The sequence below is a fragment of the Perca flavescens genome, chromosome 8 (genome assembly GCF_004354835.1).
Source record: "Perca flavescens isolate YP-PL-M2 chromosome 8, PFLA_1.0, whole genome shotgun sequence".
Taxonomy (NCBI): Eukaryota; Metazoa; Chordata; class Actinopteri; order Perciformes; family Percidae; genus Perca; species Perca flavescens.
In genome coordinates, this window is record NC_041338.1 from 7,492,848 (window position 1) to 7,511,689 (window position 18,842).

Here is an 18,842-nt window from a genome sequence, read left to right on the forward strand (position 1 = left end):
TCAACACATTCAAAAACCTACATGAAACATTACAGTCGTCATATATTAGAGCATATATATTAGTGAGTCAAACTTACACCATTATGTGTTAATGAATCTAAGCTTACGCTGATTACCCTTTAACATAGTGCCCATGAAAATAAAGAAAAACTAGAAAATCCCAATTGGATGGCATTCAACAAATACGACGCTCTAAAAGAGACATCTTTCTCACTGTGAGAGGTCTGCTGCTCAGATATAATGTCCTGCATACTGCTAAAATGGTGCTACTAAGAGACATATTGACTGGGGTTGCTAGGATACCATCTTAATTGGTTGATGTGTGAAGCTGAAGCAGGGTTGTGGGGGGTTTTCGGTGGTAGTGCTTCACTTGTGCTTTACAACACATCAAATCTCGGTTTTCCTAGCAGATAGAGACTCCACTGTAAAGAGAGACGATGCTGGCTCTGCAGAGACTTGTGAAATAAAAAGTTGATATCTCTCATCTGTGAAATGAAAGAAATACAACCACTGAAAAGCAACACAGCTTCTTACAGCAGACGGTTGCTGCAACATAAACAACTTTTGATGGTTACCAGGACGAAAAAAGATAAAAACCAATGGAAAGAAATAAACATTCTAAAAATAGGCAGCACGCCTATTAGTATAGGCTGAAATGTGGACGTTGTACTGCCTGAAGCTGTTTAAAGACCAGTTGAAAGGAAGTGCATGAGCAGAAAACTGCTCACAGGCTACATGCTGGAAACTACAAGCTGTGCATTCTCTTCTCCGCAAGGTTGAGTATGTCTTTCTCTCTTCCATCTTTCCTTTACAACTCCTGAGCTGGAGGAACGTGACACTATGGAGAAAGCTCAGTTTTACAGCCTTGTCTGTTCCGAGCTCTACGGTTTCTTTCACACCTGCATGGTTCATTTGGTCTGGGCAAAAATGATATGTTGTTGCCCTTTTAGTTCAGGTTACGTTTGTGTTCACACTGACTATTTATAGATTAACTATGAGCTCTATCGAACTCATATATTGGACTTTTTTTTATGTAATCAAGCATCATCAGTGCTACATGGACCCACATGGTAAAATCGAATTCCAGTGACCAGGGGCAGACTGGGACAAAAATTCGGCCGTGCCAATTCCGTCCCTTACCGGCCCAATTTCAGACGGGGACATTGTTTGCTTTATAATTGCAAAAACCAGGCTCACGTGAGCAGCATGAGGCACACAATTCATAAAACCTTAAATAAACCACCATTACACCATCTTAGAATAGAATGGAAATGCTTCCATATTCAATACATATTATTACACATCCAAAACACCAAAGTACGAAGACATAGCGGCCCAGACACAAGCTTTTATTTTGAAATGTAGAAGCCCTGTCAAGACACGATGTGAGTCCCTGTGAGTCGCGCATGTGCAGAACGGCTGCCATCTTTGACAGTTAGCTAGGGAAACACCACTTGGACGAAGTGCGAAAACGGAATAATTTCACCCAGGAAATGCGTGTTTGTTCCTCGGGAGTCTTTGAATCCAAACGTAATTGTGGCCTGGATTATTTTCAGTGCAACGTTTTTTTTTTTTTACTTGTCGTTTCGGTGCCTAACCTTAACTGTCGTGGCCAAATGACACTTTGAGTTTTTCTGGGCTAAACTCAACTGCCAGAGCCCCTGATAGGACCGTCCTCTGGCCGTACCTGTACTGCCCATAAAAAAATAATAAGAAAATAATATATATACATGGACCCTTTTGCGTTTCGTATCGCGTCAGTCGGTAACTATGTGGTTTGTCCAAGTCGTGTTGCCGTAGCTAGCAGTCAAAGATGGCGGCTGGTTCTACACATGCGCAACTCACATCCTGTAGGGACTCACATCGTGTATTGACAAGCCTACGATCTTACCTGATCAACGGACCACAAGAGACACTGAGGAGAAATCGTCACCATCTCGTTCCTATGCCTGCACTGCGGCGCTAGGTTTAAAATCCATGGTGGTTCAATTTATTCACAAAAGTTAAAAGACGAGTACAATCATAAGACAATGCAGATATGTAAAATGGGACACCCTGGTAAGCTATTTGAAGAAAAGAGAAACCATAACTATCCTAACCCTAACTAAGTGGTCCCAAAACATTTAGTACATCAGTCTAAGTATTGGTCAAATATAAGATGCAATAAGCAAACAATAAAGCAGGTAAGTATAGCAGTAGAAAAAAGAATCAAGTTGAGCACCTACCATACCTGAAACGGACATTTTTGTACCAGACTGGTGTCTGCAGTAAAGTCTCTGAGTACACCTGACAACATTAGAACGAGGCCAGGCAGAGAAATGATAGAAGACTAGAGATTTTAAGTAAAAAAAGAGAGAGGAGTAAATATGGTTTATTGAGAGTCAACACAGTGAAAGGTTTCAGTTAAGAGACTTTGATATGAGGTATGAAAATGTGAAGGATTCCGTTCTCTGTTATTCACGGAAAGAAAAAGTGAAATGTGAATGCTGTCGAGTTTGAGTTTCACTAAACTTAAAAAAAGGAATGCTGTAAAACATAAATGGCTGCAATCGTAATTATATGAATGATCGGGGGTTATTCAAGAAGCAGAGAGCCAATCACTGTCTCATTGTGCAGTTCCCCATCATTACAGATTGATGGACAGAGGCTCTTATGTTAACCTCTGCCCTCCCAGTTTGTTAGAGTGAATGAAGTCAATGAGATTTACTGTTATGGCTTTAAGATACACCTTTATAAGATATACAGTACCTTTATTGATCCCCAGGGGGGAAATGCAGTGAAGTACAACAGCAGTAGCAATGATTGAGTAGTAGTATAGTGACACCTTGTCAATTGGTTTTGCCAAATATGTGTCGATGGAAGCTTAATTGTGGCCTGGATTATTTTCAGTGCAACGTTTTTTCTAGGGAGGGAACGGCAACATATTTTTACTACCCACATTGTTTTGCGTGGTTGGTGGGTGCACAAACTGCTTTAATATTGGATATCTTAACCAAAGCAGTAATGTGACCCAACAACATTGGCTGCCAAGATTACAGCTGTCTGGCGTCAGCATGCAGCTACTAATTATTAGCAGTAGATTAACGTTAGATTGTAATGGAATGGAGCAGCATGTAAATCGCAGATAAAGTCTTTAAAACCAAATACTACATAACCGGAAATGTTTCAGGGGTAATGTGACCCCGAATTGGGGAAAATTTAACAACATTGGCAGCCAAGATTACATCTTTTACTGCCGTTAGCATGTAGTTACATGCCACAATGTTAATGTTAGCTTTAAAAAAACACTCCAGTAGTTCCTGCCTATCTAGAGCAGATGACCGATCATAGTAGAAAAAACTGTTGAAACCGGAGCAATCACAACAGTTGGAAATCTGAACACTCACGGGGAATTCTTTGAAATACGTTTACCTCATTATTTGTTTTGCCCACGTTTAACATGAAAATCCGAATGAGAGAAAATACGGAAAAGCATAATAGTTCCACTTTAAGGTTATGGTAAGGAAAAGATCGTGGTTTTGGTTAAATTTTAATCAAGCAAACACATTGTCTCTCAACCTGAGTGAATTTTTCAATATATAATATTAATATTTAAATATTAAAGGCAATCTTTCCCCTAACCATAATCAATGCTAAATGGCTGGTGTAGTCTTTCAATGAACAGACATGAGAGTTTTAATGGATCTGCTCATCTAACTTTCAAAAATAAGCATAATTCCTTAGAGGTTAAGAAAAAGAAATATGTCAGGGTCAAAAGAGGTCACCACTCTTCATTTATGGAAGTTTTTGAACAAACAGGATATTAATAGATATTGTTGCTTTTCTGTTGAGCAGACTACTGTAGTTAGCGGCAAGCATCACGCTGTTATTATGCCAAAGCCTGTATAATATTCCTTTAACAACTAAGGATTTTTTCAGAATTAGGGACTTCCCGTTGACCTAATTATATTCAAAATTAATTTATCTAATTACATAAATACTGTTAAACCAATCATGTACTAACTCATATTTCCCTGTTGCTCAGTATACCTCATGATCCAACTCTCTAATTTTTTTTTTTGCCATATCACACCAACATATTTTCTGTTACAGCTTGAGTTTGTGGTATTTTTCTGAAAAGATAGCCAGTATAATATTATATGGCTGGTTGATTCCACAGTTTATGCTTCAGTCTTTTGAATATTTGTATATTCCTGTATATTTTGAATAGAGATACACCAATTACAACTTTCTAGGCCGATTCCGATTTTCTTTGAGTTAGGCCAGTCGATTCCGATTTCATTTTTTCTAACCACTTTACAGCACACTAAATATTTATTTTCTAACTTTCTTTAATAGAACATTTTGCACAGAACATAGAAAACGTTTTGAACAGATAATGGATCACTATAAAATAGAACTATATAAAGTACTCCTGGTGTGGGAAATTCACATGTCCGTGTGTGCGTGCGTCCTTGAGAACTGTAACTCGTATAACTTCTGTTGTCAGTTAATTGTAGCGTTGACCGGCATGAAATCGGCATATGTCAGACTGACCCGCCGGTCGCCGGCCATGGCCGAGCACATGAAAACCGGCCAATTCCGGTCACCGGCCGGTCTATTGGTGCATCTCTAATTTTGACAACAGTCAATGCTTAACGTCCAGAAGTGATTTGTTTGTGAAATTAATTTGTCAAATATGAAGAAAAAAATAGTCACTGGAAGGTTCCTTAAACTCCGAGTGACATTATCAGCCCACATCCTTGTCACCTCCAGCCCTCCACAAAGCTTCTTTATCTCCATTTGAAGATGGAATAATTTCCCCCAACTAGACCAACCTCTATAATCACTGATTACCACCTACAACCCCCTGTAATCAGCCACCGCCATCTTATGACAAAAGACTGTGTGTGTGTGTGTGTGTGTGTGTGTGTGTGTGTGTGTGTGTGTGTGTGTGTGTGTGTGTGTGTGTGTGTGTTCTCGTTTAACTACATTTGTGGGGTCGAAAAACCGTGACTACACTATACTTGTGGGGTCCGGACAGCTTTGTGGGGCCAAAATGCTGGACCAAAATGCTGGACTTGAGGGTTAAGACTTGGTTGTAGGATTAGGGATAGAATTAGGTTATGGTTAGGATGAGGGTAAGGGTAAGGGTTAAGGTTAGGCATTTAGTTGTGATGGTTAAGGTTAGGATAAGGGGCTAGGGAATGCATTATGTCAATGACGGGTCCCCACAAAGAGAGTGCAATGCACTATGTGTGTGCGTGTGTGCGCTGCAGTAGAACACTGTGCTATACGTGTGTGCAGAAGTGTAGGTGGATGATAATGAGGAGCTTTATTATTAACCCTAAGAAGATGAGAAGAAATACACAAGATCTGAAACACACGCACGCACGCACGCACACACACACGCACGCACGCATGCACATTCAGTGACCCTGCTGGCTCGGTCAATTGCTCCTACCAGATAAAATATTTCAGATCTCATATAAACATCACGCCACCTCTACTTTGTAATAACAAAAACTGACACTTACCCTTAATGCAGGGCATATCGCAGCTCTGTGTGTGTTGCCTGTGCGTGCTGTTTAAAATGAAGCCTTCGGTGAAAATATGACAATATTGAACCTTGTAGGTGTGATAAGTTCAGAGAGAGCTCTGTCATCACTCTTCACACAAAACCAGGCACATGAACACAAGCACACACACACACACACACACACACACACATTCCTCCTGCCTTAAACCCACATCCGCAAACACACACACAGATCTGACCAAAAGACTCGCGCGCGCGCACACACACACACACACACACACACACACACACACACACACACACACACACACACACACACACACACACACACACACACACACACACACACACACACACACACACACTCGTAGCTGCTAACAATAATACACACTGAAGCTAATCACCAGGCTGTGTTCAGGGAGCCAGCGGAGAGAGACGGTGTATCTCCTCCTGGGTCAGTGATCTGTGTGAATTATAGATCACAGCTTTTCTATCCCAGGTTTTATAGCCGCGCCCACGGGACACACTTGTCAGAGGGAGAGAAGGTCGGCCTAGGATAGACACATGCAGGAAGGACAGAGAGGAAGAAAGTTAGTCTTCTGCTGTTTGGATGTTTGGATCATCAACCGGGCAAAGTGGGCAACTGCCCTGGGTCCCTGAACCGCTGAAGTACAGTATCAGCTGATAAGGCCTTGGGTCTTACTTTATTACTTGATCTCGTAGAGGATTTTTGTATAGGTCCTTGTGTAGACCTTTATTATTTCAGTTTTGCGCTTATACAGTGTGGCCCAATCCCAAAGTCCGGACTCACAGACTCACGGACTTTGGTGCGCGTTCTCGCGAAATTCGTAAGGGCTTAGGGTTGTCCCAATGTCGAATTTCAAAGGGCGTGAGGGTTTGAGTACACACTTATCGAGCCCTTTCCGTGAGTCTGCATCGATGCAGACTTCACCAAAGGGAATTACCCACAGTTCAAAGCGCTGTGACGTTTACCGCGGAGACCGTATGGAAATCCGGAAATTACAAAGGTAAACAACAGCATGACACACGGCCACGGAACAGACCAACCTGTTTTCCAGCTTGTAAAACAAGAGCTTGAAATAATGTGGAATCACGCAGCCGTCTCCTGTGCCTTGGCCATGGAAAGCAACAAACTTAAAATGAAAATTCCCAAACGGCAAGTGTCAGCAACATCTTTTTATTAAACGTTGCCAAGGTAACATGTGATCTTGTGTGAAGTGCTGTCCCAATCCCATTTATACCTATTTGAGCCCATGTGGCCTCACACACTCACTCACTTAGCACCTGAGATCAATTAAGTCTGTGAGTCTTTAGTCCTTAGTCCTCAGGGCTCACTTTGGGATTGGGCCTATGTTTCCTATTCCTAAATGTCTGAGACTGTGACCTCTCAGACAAAGCTTGGAAAAAGGCCTATGGGATAGGGCTGGATATTGTTTGAAAAATGATGATACAGGTACCAATAGTGTACTTCATTCAATCCCTTGTTTTTTCTACTTACCCATCATGTGAATGGAAGCAGTCAGTTACATAAAAGAACACTCACCCGTCACATTAAATCAATTAATGCTTGCGGTGACTGGCCGCGAGCAAAACCATACAAACAATATTTTAATACAAACTGCAAACAAAAAGGATTGAATGCATTATTGTTTAAAAAAACGTTTCAATACTACTTGGTACTGGCTTATTTCAGTCAATACCTTAAAAGGTAAATAGTACTGATTGCCAGCACTACTATGGGATCATGAATATGTTTTTGAGCCAAGATAGCCTATTATTGCTTTTGACATAACTTCAGACAGATGGTGAACGATCTCTTTAACCAAATCATTTGGGCTATTCTATGTGATTTTCTTTAGATAACTAGGTAATGTAATTTTTTATTTTTATTTTTACTTCCGTTAACTGAGCATTCCCTGAAACAGTTTGCGGCCCACTTTGAAATCCTCAGCTCTAGCACGTTGACTCAGCCAAGCTCTTTGTCCACCATTGTTCAGTTATGATCTTACTCCTTATTACTGGAAAGAGGAGTTGTAAGGGCTTTTCCCACTAAAAAAAAATTTGTGCAACTGGCCAATAACTGCGTTATGCAGGTATGACTTTTGAATAGTTGGTTTCAAAAAGTAATTAAAATAAATAATAAAATTGCCTCAAATCTGCAACTAGAGCAGCCTGTACAACAGCACTTCTTTTAAAGTAAATTTTCTACTGTTCTATTTACACATTTTATATTCATGCATTTAAGGCCAAAATGTGTAGAATTCTTACGTGAGCTTAAAGCCCCAGTGTGAAATATTTGTAATTGCTCATTATCAAAATCTGTATTGCCCTTCACAAACTTGTCCTTTTTCATGAATATTGACCACCACCATCAATTTCAAGTATTCCTATTAGCTTGGGATTTTACATTTGCGCTTGCATGAACTGGGGTAGACGCTCCATAATGATGCGCCATCTTGGAATACGTTAGCCGGTAAGGGACATACAGGACATATCGTTTCCGACTCACAGCTGCTGCTAATGGGTATCGTCGCTTCCCGGCCCTGGCAAGTTTGAAGAAGGAAACATGGAGGACCACAGTATTCAAAATCCAAATTTCAGGAACGGGAGTCTTCTTCTTCGCCCCGGAAAAAGAAAACGGATATTGAAAAGAGCAAGAGACTGGAAAAAGAGTGAACATTTGAGCTGCTTTGGAGGCACACACCAAATCCCAACTAGTTAATTATCCTCTGGACCGCCGCAGTCTCCTTTTCTTCTCTCTCCTTTCCGTCGGGTGGCGCGCGTGCCCGCTCGTGGTGTCCGCGCCACTCTCCGACATGAACTCATGGATGTATTAAGAGAACACATGAACTCCAACAATGACGGCTGATAGACGGCCTTTTGTACACTTTCGCTTTTTGAAGCGTGAAGGCTACCATAGTTGCAATACTGCGTGGCGAGAGAGAGTTGATTGCGTTATATGATCTCAAAGCTAGATGGGAGCAATTCTTACACAATGTAGCCTTAAGCATTTTTCAAATTATTTTGATGGCAAGTTTTTTGGGAGCGTAACTCGATATAAGAGGTAGAGCGGTCGTTTACCAATCGAAAGGGCAGCAGTTTTATCCCTGGTAAATGGTAGGCCAACACAAACATGGACTGAAAGGAAAAGGTCTGCGCTAAATGGAAGGGGGGCATCATTTAATGTTGGCTGCTGACGTACAACCACATCGCGTATTGTAAAATTATTTTATGAATGAAATAGACCTGAAGGCGAATTAGGGGACGTTTTTTGAATCATTTAAAATCCCATAATTGTCTCCATCTGTTGAAAGCCCGACCGAGTGTGACTTTTTTCCGTTGTCTTTCTCTTTCCCTTTTAGTTGTTCTTCGTTTAATTTCCTTCTTTTCTGTGATGGTCCTGCCCCAGTAGCAGCCATAACTACAGCAGATAACTTCTAAAATAAAATTAAAATACAATTAGGCCTATGTAAAGCAATCTCCTGCTACCTTTTACCTGGCTGGATACAATAACACTAACACAGGCTTTTCCGGTGTTACACCGAAATCTGTGACCCATCAGAACCCATCTGAGCGGGCAAAGGCATTAATAAAAACTAGTCTTAGTTAGTCTTGTCTGCTGTTACTGGTCATTTATGATCATTAGATGAAAAAAATACAGTTTCAGAAACAATTTATAGTAACATCTAATAACCATAACCTGCAAAACTCAGCAGAGAAAATATATCAGCATGCTATAATGCCAAATAAATGTCATGCTGTATCAAGAGTCTACCAGCATTTTCTTATTGAATGACTAAGTGCATATAATGGACTCATAATACACTCATAATCTTTTTAAGAAAACTGCCAAAATTCCTATTTAATATTTCTGTTCATGCGTGTATCCCACTTTGGTAATTAAATCTCAGCAAGGTAGTCATCAATGAGTCATCAGTGCCTCTAGGGTACAATGGCAACAACAACAAAAATGTGTGTGTGTTTGCACGTTTGAGTGTATGCGTGTTTGTGTGGCGGACATACGCATGTGCGTGTTTAAGAGCCATTGACTGTGATAATGGCAGTCAATATGAAGAGCGTTTGTCTTTGATTAGAGTGAGCGGAGAATGGCTGAGTGCGCTGGAACCTTAACTGTCTCCCTGAATCACTGCACTGGGACTTCTGACAGTGAAGCAGACGTGGTCGACTGACTCTCTCCAGAGTATACATGTAGTCAGTTATGGTCTGGCGTTTGAAAGTGACGTTTGTCACTGTCTCATCACTTGTACAGTGGGGGAAATAAGTATTTGACCCCTTGCTGATTTTGCAGGTTTGCCCACTTACAAAGAATGCAAAAATCTACAATTTTAATCATATGTACATTCTAACAGTGAAAGACAGAATCCCAAAGAAAATTCCAGAAAATCACATCATATGAATTTATTAAAATTGATAACCATCTGATGAGGAAAAACAAGTATTTGACCCCCTGGACAAACAGCATGTTAATATTTTGTAGAAAAGCCATTATTGGCCAGCACAGATGTCAAACGGTTTTTATAGTTGGTGACAAGGTTTGTGCACATTTTGGCAGGGATGTTGGCCCACTCCTCCCTGCAGACAGCCTCCAAATCATTCAGGTTCCGAGGTTGTCGCCTGGCAACTCAAATTTTAAGCTCCCTCCAAAGATTTTCAATCGGATTCAGGTCTGGAGACTGGCTAGGCCACTCCAGAACCTTGATGTGCTTCTTCTTCAGCCACTCTTTTGTTGCTTTGGCGGTGTGCTTAGGGTCGTTGTCGTGCTGAAACACCCATCCTCGACCCATCTTCAGCTCTCTCACTGAGGGAAGGAGATGTCGGTCCAGAATTCCACGATACATGGCCACGCCCATCCTCCCCTCAATACGATGGAGTTGTCCCGTCCCCTTGGCTGAAAAGCACCCCAAAGCATGATGTTGCCACCACCATGCTTGACGGTGGGGATGGTGTTCTTTGGGTTGTACTCGGTGTTCTTTGCCCTCCAAACACGACGAGTTGAGTTGAGGCCAAAAAGTTCTATTTTGGTCTCATCTGACCATCATCACCTTCTTCCAGGCCTCTTCTGAGTCGTCCAGGTGGTGAATGGCGATCTTCATGCGGGCCTGTACATGTTTCTTCTTGAGCAGGGGACCTTGCGTGCGCTGCAGGATTTCAATCCATGACGGCGTAGTGTGTTACCAACTGTTTCTTTTGTAACTGTGGTCCCAGCTGACTTCAGTTGATTCATCAGTTCCCCCTTGTGGTTTTGGGATGATTCCTCACCGTTCGCATGATCAGGGACACCCCATGAGGCAAGATCTTGTCTGGAGGCCCAGACCGAGGGAGGTTGGCGGTGGTGTGGTGCTTCTTCCATTTCCTGATAACTGCACCGACAGTTGATCTTTTCTCTCCAAGTTGCTTTCCGATTCTCTTGTAGCCCATCCCAGCCTTGTGCAGATCAACAATCTTGTCCCTGATGTCCGTAGAAAGCTCTTTGGTCTTGCCCATGGTGGTGATGTTGGATGTTGGTTGTTTGGGTGTTGACAGGTGTCTTTTATACAGGTAACGAGGTGAGGCAGGTGTATTTGATGTAGATAATTGGTTCGGTTTGGGGCTGTGTCTTAAAGAAAGACTAACTGGCTTGTAGGAGCCAGAATATTTGCTGTTTGTCCAGGGGGTCAAATACTTGTTTTTCCTCATCAGATGGTTATCAATTTTAATAAATTCATATGATGTGATTTTCTGGAATTTTCTTTGGGATTCTGTCTTTCACTGTTAGAATGTACATATGATTAAAATTGTAGATTTTTGCATTCTTTGTAAGTGGGCAAACCTGAAAAATCAGCAAGGGGTCAAATACTTATTTCCCCCACTGTAGCTAGCAAATTAAGCCAACCTATCATGAGGGGGTCAACTCTATGGTCCCACAGCCCAATGGTCCCACAGCCCTATGTTCCCACATTTCTAAGAAAAACATTTTCACTGAAAATTAGGCCCTATGTTCCCACAGCCCTATGTTCCCACATTTCTAAGATTGTTCTTAAAATGAGGCCCTATGTTCCCACATTTCTAGGACATTTTCAGAATTAGGTCTTGTGTTCCTGCAGTTCCCTTCAATTTAAGCCCTATCCTCCCCCACAATTTTTTTTAGGGTTAGGGGTTAGGGTTATGAGGATAAAATCTGATACAAGTTTATGAAAAAGGAAATGTGGGAACATAGGACCTAATTTTGGAAAAAGAAATCTTAGAAACGTGGGAACTGTGGGAACATAGGGCCTAATTTTGAAAAAAAATCTTAGAAATGTGGGAACATAGGGCTGTGGGAACATAGGTTCCCATCATGAGTTAAATTAAATGTAAGTGTTGACTCATATCAAATGAGAGAAACAAAAGAAAAGACTTTAAAGATGAGGACTATTGTTTTTGGCAAACCTAACGCTATCTTGGGTAACACTGACTTGGGTTGCTGGAGTTTAAACTTCCCTAAATAATAACTATAACAAATAACAACAAAGAGCAAGACAGATAGCATCTTACAGTGGGGAAAAACTACACAGTTGATGTGCTAGTTGTAAACATGGCTTTTTTTTTTGTGTAACTTGCACAAACTGTTGTAAGTTAGTTAATGCTGTGCTCACTCTTTGCATTGGAACTGACACCAGGCTACTAGTAGGACAGGCTAACTATAATTGTTATCATTAGAGCAGACAAACCATGTTTTTTATCTACTCTTTATAAATTTTCTCGTGTTTTCGATTTTAGAAAGGCTTAAATAAAGGCACCAGTCTCCAAACTCTTGAATGCAAAAAAATCTTTTTTTCTACAGCCTCATGCACACAGTTTCAACATGAGGAGAAATCCAAAGCTTGACAAGCCTGCTGTGCCTATAGTTACGGTTGCTAAGCTATGATTGGACAGTCACTGTCTGAGGGAAGTGTTTTTAGCAAACAGTCAAAGCCCTGAATAATTAAAAGGTGGCAGTGAAAAGGTCATTAGTGTTAAAGCAGGAGCTCCAGTCTTATCTGAAACCGCCAAGTCCTCTGACAGTTCACCACGCGCTGTCAGCATCAGCTCAGGGACTCTTTGATGCCGTCGCCACGATGTCATCTCTCTTTTTTGTTCCTCTTTTTGAGAAAGTCTCGCTCAGTTTAACAAACTTCAAACTGTATACATATACAGGTCTTAAATAGATTCCCCTTCTGTTGAGGGTAGATGCGAAGAGTAGTCTTGAGCAGGTATTAACACTCAGGGTGAGTCAAAGGTGATGTGCAAATGATGGGCTTTTATTGTAGTTGACCCAATTAAGGCCCACAGGCAAAAATAATAATAAAGAAATTGACAAAATTAAGAAAAGTAACTAGACAGCACTTTCAAGGAAATAAATTAACATTGACTTAAGAGTCAAAACAATCGGAAGTATAAATACACAACTATTCACTAATAGACCTTAAATCAGGTTTAACGTGGCGATCATCCAGCAGACTTGCGTCCTACTACCTCCACGTATACTCCAGCTCTGTTTCCGAGCAAATACTACAGCGACTCTATATAGGCTGCGGCCTACCCCTCAAATTGGAACATACCAACATATAACATACAGGGGTGACGCAGGTGAGTAGATAAATACAGCTTAATGCAGCCAAAGACAAATAAAGCTTAATACAGCCAAAGACAACTCTAAAGCTAAACATTTACATAATTAACATTATCCTTAGACAAAGCCATAAGACATCTTAATAAGCTAATAATTGTAATTATTAATAAGCTTAAGAATTACGATTAGCTTCCTGTTACCCCGGAAGTTCTAACCTCATTTAAACCATAGACAGTATATAAGATGTCAACCTAAGGATTGCGGCAAACTTTCCTTTATAATAAAGAGCACATAGTAAGCCCAAACCATTTTACACTCTGTATACTTTTACACTCACTAAATGAACCTTAGCTAAGAAAGACTTAAGTGATGTTTGTGACAATCTGTACGGTTGTAAACAATAGACAATGATGTATATATGAATATACCTAGGCATATAACAAATCTCCGCAGTATTAGATGTTAAAAATGTGCACAAAACTACAGGATTAATATGGGGAATACGATGAATGACAGATTATATGAAACCAATAAACAAACCGAACATATAGACTCGTCAACTAAACATATACGAGCAACTTCTTCACTCAGTCTTTGAGATTATGACAGGTAGTGCCTCGCTACCGTGATGGCAGCTATGCGCCCCGTCACACCTTCAAGGTTTCATTGCAGCTGTTGTGACAGTTCAAAACAGGTCTATGGAAAGGAATGAATGTTGGCGATAATGTCTAAGTCTATGGCGTATAACACGTTGGGCCTTTATCCAATCATAATCAACCACTGTGTAATTCATCTGAAACCATTCGATTATCACAGCGGAAATGAAGACTCATCAGACCGGGCAACTTTTTTTCCAATCTTCTATTGTCTAATTTTGGAGAGCCTGTGCCAATTGTAGCCACAGTTTCCTGTTCTTAGCTGAAAGCTAAAGGTGGGTGCATTAAAGGCTGTGACAATGTTGTGCCAATCACCATCACCCCCTTAAATCACAGGGCTGTCCCCGTCACGATGCAGGGACAGTTTGGGAAATCCCGTAGAGAGTAAACGTATTGCTGTCTGGGACTTGGGAGGGAAATTATTTTTAAACTTAAAGTTTTGAACCCGTACAATCTCTATCACAGCATGTTGCTCATCACAGCCACACATCTACCACATTTAACATCTGACGCACTCAGCCGTTACCCCGGTTACCCGGTGTTTAGGATGAAGACACTGTCTGAAAGACTGGCAGCAACAGACGGTCCTCTTCTTTTGTTTTTTTTAAGATTATTTTTTGGCATTTTAGGCCTTTATTTGACAGGACAGCTGAAGACATGGAAGGGGATAGAGAGGGGGGGAATGAGATGCAGCAAAGGGCCGCAGGTCGGAAGTTGAGCCCAGCGGCAGCGCTCAGGCAAAAGTCTGAGCAGTGAATAAGGAGATATACTCAGAGGGAGAATTAGAGGAGATTGAGGAGAGAGTGAGGGAAAGGAGAACTGGGGAAGACCGCAGCCGAGAGAATGAAAGGTACTAGTCTATTTTTACTTGTTATTTTTTTCCTCCTCGCACACTGCCTGTCCACCTTGAGAAACCTGTCGACCATCAAATGGATGCAAGCAAGGAACTGGAACAGGATTTGTGCTGGAAAATTTTTTTCAGAGGAGTGAAGGGAACAGAGTGAGGAGAGAGGCATACGTAGCTACGCTGTGATATGTAAAACACATAGGATTAAGGAAAAGACACATCGCATTTTTTTTTTTTTTTTTTAAATAAACTGCCTTTTTAGTGACATGGTATTGAAACCTTTGGCCAAATGACTCAGTTTTTTTTTTGTTTTTTTTAAAGGTTTATAAATGAAATACACGATCATACTGATGTTCTCTCTTTTGTTTCCCCAGGTTTATGAGAGAGGAACCAACGTGGAGCAGTTTGTGACCCGTTTCCTGCTGAAGGAATCGGCCAATCAGATCCAGTCTCTCCTGAGCTCTGTGGAGAGTGCCGTGGATGCTATTGACGAGCAGCACAGCCAATCACGGTGAGCCAATGGGGGTGTCACTGTGTCAGTTATGTGTCAAATTGGGAATGCCTGTGTCGTGTGTGTGTGTGTGTGTGTGTGTGTGTGTGTGTGTGTGTGTGTGTGTGTGTGTGTGTGTGTGTGTGTGTTCATGACCGTACACATGTATCATGGCATTAAGTGTAAAACTCAGGTTGTCAACGGTCATAATGGAAACTAGGCAGTGTTTCAATCACAAATCTTTTCTGGTTAAAATGGCAGTCGCTCTCTCTCTTACACACACACACACACACACACACACACACACACACACACACACACACACACACACACACTTTTCTTCACCCCTCCACAATCCCACACTACTGTATTTTCTCATCATCTAATTCTCTTTTTTTTTCCTTCTCCCGCCCTCTGTTTTTCAGTCATCTACCTGCCAAGGTGAGTCCACGGATGTCAGAGAGGCGCAACGAAAACACTGTCCCTGACTATCCCCCAAACAACAGAGTCAGTGCCAGGGAGGCAGTCAGGACCATTAACACTGCTTCAGGTGACAAACTCACACACACACACACACACACACACACACACACACACACACACACACACACACACAGACCAGATTTCTGAAATGAAAATCCAGTTTCCAGTACAGGGCTCAATATACTATTAAAATATTATCTATGAAAGATAACAACTTCATTTTTTATACCGATGGGATTAAGGCTGAGCAATTTTATTGATTCTGCGATCTAAATCGATATTTTTTCCCCCAAGAAAGTATTGATTTTTATGCCGCGAGTATTGATACATAAGTTCCATTCAAGTCTCCCGTGTTTACCCCCGTTCACGTTGTAGGAAGAGCGATTTGGTCAGCCAGCCGCTAGAGTCGCTGTAGAGCAGCCAACGTCAACTGGCGGCCCGCCGCCAAAGCTTTTAGTCTGGCCCGCAGAATAATCATGAATTCACAAAATGTAAAGAGGAAAAAATGCGTTCTGTTATTTATCATTTCAATCATTTAGAGCAAAAACCCAGCCCCCTGTATTTACATCTCTATTCACATGCCGGGATTCTGTAGCCTACAGCGATGCCCAAGCTCCACACACACGGCTGAGCCGAGATGTGTGTGCGTTAAAACACACACACACAGCAAGAGCCGAGATGTGTGTGCGTTAAAACACACACACAGTAATAGCCGAGATGTGTGTGTGCGTTAAAGGTTAAAACACGCAGCACCTGACTGGGAACGATACAGAGTTACCATCGGCGGCTGGGGCAGATGAACTCACGCTGGTCTCTTTTCTGTAAATAGGCTACAATTAAACCTTCGTGAGTAGAAAGTCAATACTTATCAATGCACTCACCTGTGTAGACCGGCATCAACATGTAGAAGGCGATATTTCAATCTGCTCAGTCCACCGCGCTGTTTTACGCAAACACAGCTCTACTCTGCAAATAGTGAATTTTTACAAACAAGCTAAAACAAAAGCTGTCGGTTTGTAGTCTAACTGTTTTAGGTTGCCGGGAATCTGGAAATTTTGACAAATTCTTGTAAACCTCACTGCTGGCTGAACAAACCAAACCCTCCGCTAGAGCGGACAATCTGGAGCTACTTAATATGCACGTGAATGACGCGATCGTTATGTTCAGTGATTATGATGATGCTGGTTGTATTATTTTGCAACAACATCGTTTCATTGCAAATGAGGCATACATGACGAGTGCATAGCCTGCTTATCAGTCCATTCATCATTAAAGCTGGGCTTTTGGCTTTTCCACTTCAACTTTTCCCTTCAGCCTCTTTGACAGTGACATGTTTACCTGACAACAGCCTTTCTTTCTGCAAGCATTTTCCACCAATCAGGATGCTGCATACTACAATAATGTTTCCATAATCACAGACTTTAACCATCACTCCTCAGTGAACTACCTCCTAGTCTGAGATCTTTTTCTAGTTAAAGAGCCAGTTATCATTAGGGAGTTTCCATGTTTTTTAGGAGTTTTCTCACACTAATACATGTTAAAAAATAGTAGCATTAATTCAGTAAGAAAGTGAAAATTTCGAACAAGAATAGGCGTATTAGGTATAAATTCATTTTATTTTCTTTATTTGAAAGTCCGGCTGCCAGAGTGCTTAGAAAAATTCTGAAAAAAATGTAGTTGATGATCCCTGCTGTAGACTCTCTGCACAGTCAGAGACATATATTGTGTAATTGATGTTTTCAGTTCAATTAATTAAATCCAAGTAAATGGAACACTCACAAGATGTCACCAAAATCACTCTGTCCCCTTTAAATCTTTCAGAAAATTATGTAAGTGTATCGAAATATATCGAATCGTATCGTTGGCTGAAAATCGTGATATATATTGTATCGTGAGCTGAATATCGTGTATCGTATCGTGAGATTAGTGTATCGCTACAGCCCTAGATGGATTGACCATCCCATTGGTGCCTCAAGTACGAATAATTGAGGGATATTAACATCTAGTCCTACACAACAGACCTTAAAATATTATCTATGAAAGATAACAACTTCATTTTTTATATCTTATCCCAAAAACATTGCTTGGAATAATACATTGACTGGTTCTGTGATTGTATATTTACCATTCCTCCTTCATCTCTCTTTTCTTCCTTATCTTCTGACTGATTTGCCCACTTTTTTGATGCCCCCCCTCCCAGAAATATGTCTATGCACGACTGCAGAGCACCCCCGTAAAGTCACTCCCGCACACAAGCAGAGCGCACAGCACCAGAGGAGTGGGGGAGGAGTCAGTCAGACGTATAGCCTTTCCCAACGCTGTGGGGATAGGCTTGCCATGTTTGTGAATTGTGTGGTAGATTGTGACTGTGTGCCTCTCTGTTCCAGTCACCCCCTTTCTCTCTCTCTTCCTTCCCCAGCTGGTAGTTAACACTGCAGCGCATGCTCGCTCGCCTCAACACTTTGCACCCACTCAAACAAATTGCTCGCTGAAGAAACACTTCAAAAGTTGTGGAGATATGGCATCACTTTATCACAACTCAAACTTCACAGACGGAGAGTCAAACAAAACAATACAGTTGAGTCAAAGGCGTAGGTAGAGGAAAGCCTCAAAGGGCAACCACAATCAATCATTACTCAGATGGTAAATGTTCTGTTGTTACAGAGTCAGCGTGTCATTTTGTCCATGGACTGCAGGGTTAGACAAGTGGAACAACTTAAAGGTGCTCTATTGTCAAACAAAACGGAGGGTAGCTCACCCCTCCCTCCTCATCCCGTCCCCTTCCACGCACTAACCCCTCGACCCCCACCAACAAATCCTTCTTGTTGGTTATTGGCTGGATGTTTGTCATGTTTGGTGGTGCAGGTTGGTGCAGTTTGTTTTTGTTGCCGTTTTTGTGGAGCCTGGGCTGTCTACAGAGACCGCGTTATTTTACAGCGTGTTCAGGGGACAGGCAGCTAGCCTAAATGCCACAGATATGAATCTGTTCTACATCTTCCATCTGTACTGTATAGCACTGGCCAACAGATTGTTTAGAACAGCTGCATACACTAGATAGTATACTGTAGTAGAAGCCGTTTGCCCCAAATAATGAACATATTTAGTAGTTAAACAAAGTTGTGTCTCACAAAAACGCTGTGTTTCCTTGATCTTTAACAAGCATGTTGAATGCATTTCAATGCTAAATTGTACAGCATTTTAAAATCTGAATTGTTGACATTCATGTTTACTAGTTC

General features: G+C 41.4%; 1 protein-coding gene across 1 annotated transcript in view; it reads left to right on the top strand.

Annotated features, from left to right (window-relative positions):
- necab2 (N-terminal EF-hand calcium binding protein 2) overlaps window positions 1-18,842 on the top strand; it is a 174,418-nt gene that overhangs the window by 78,372 nt on the left and 77,204 nt on the right. Inside the window, exons 6-7 of the mRNA XM_028586498.1 lie at window positions 15,008-15,144; window positions 15,549-15,673. Of these exons, the coding sequence (XP_028442299.1) occupies window positions 15,008-15,144; window positions 15,549-15,673 (262 nt within the window). The remainder of the gene's footprint in view (window positions 1-15,007; window positions 15,145-15,548; window positions 15,674-18,842) is intronic.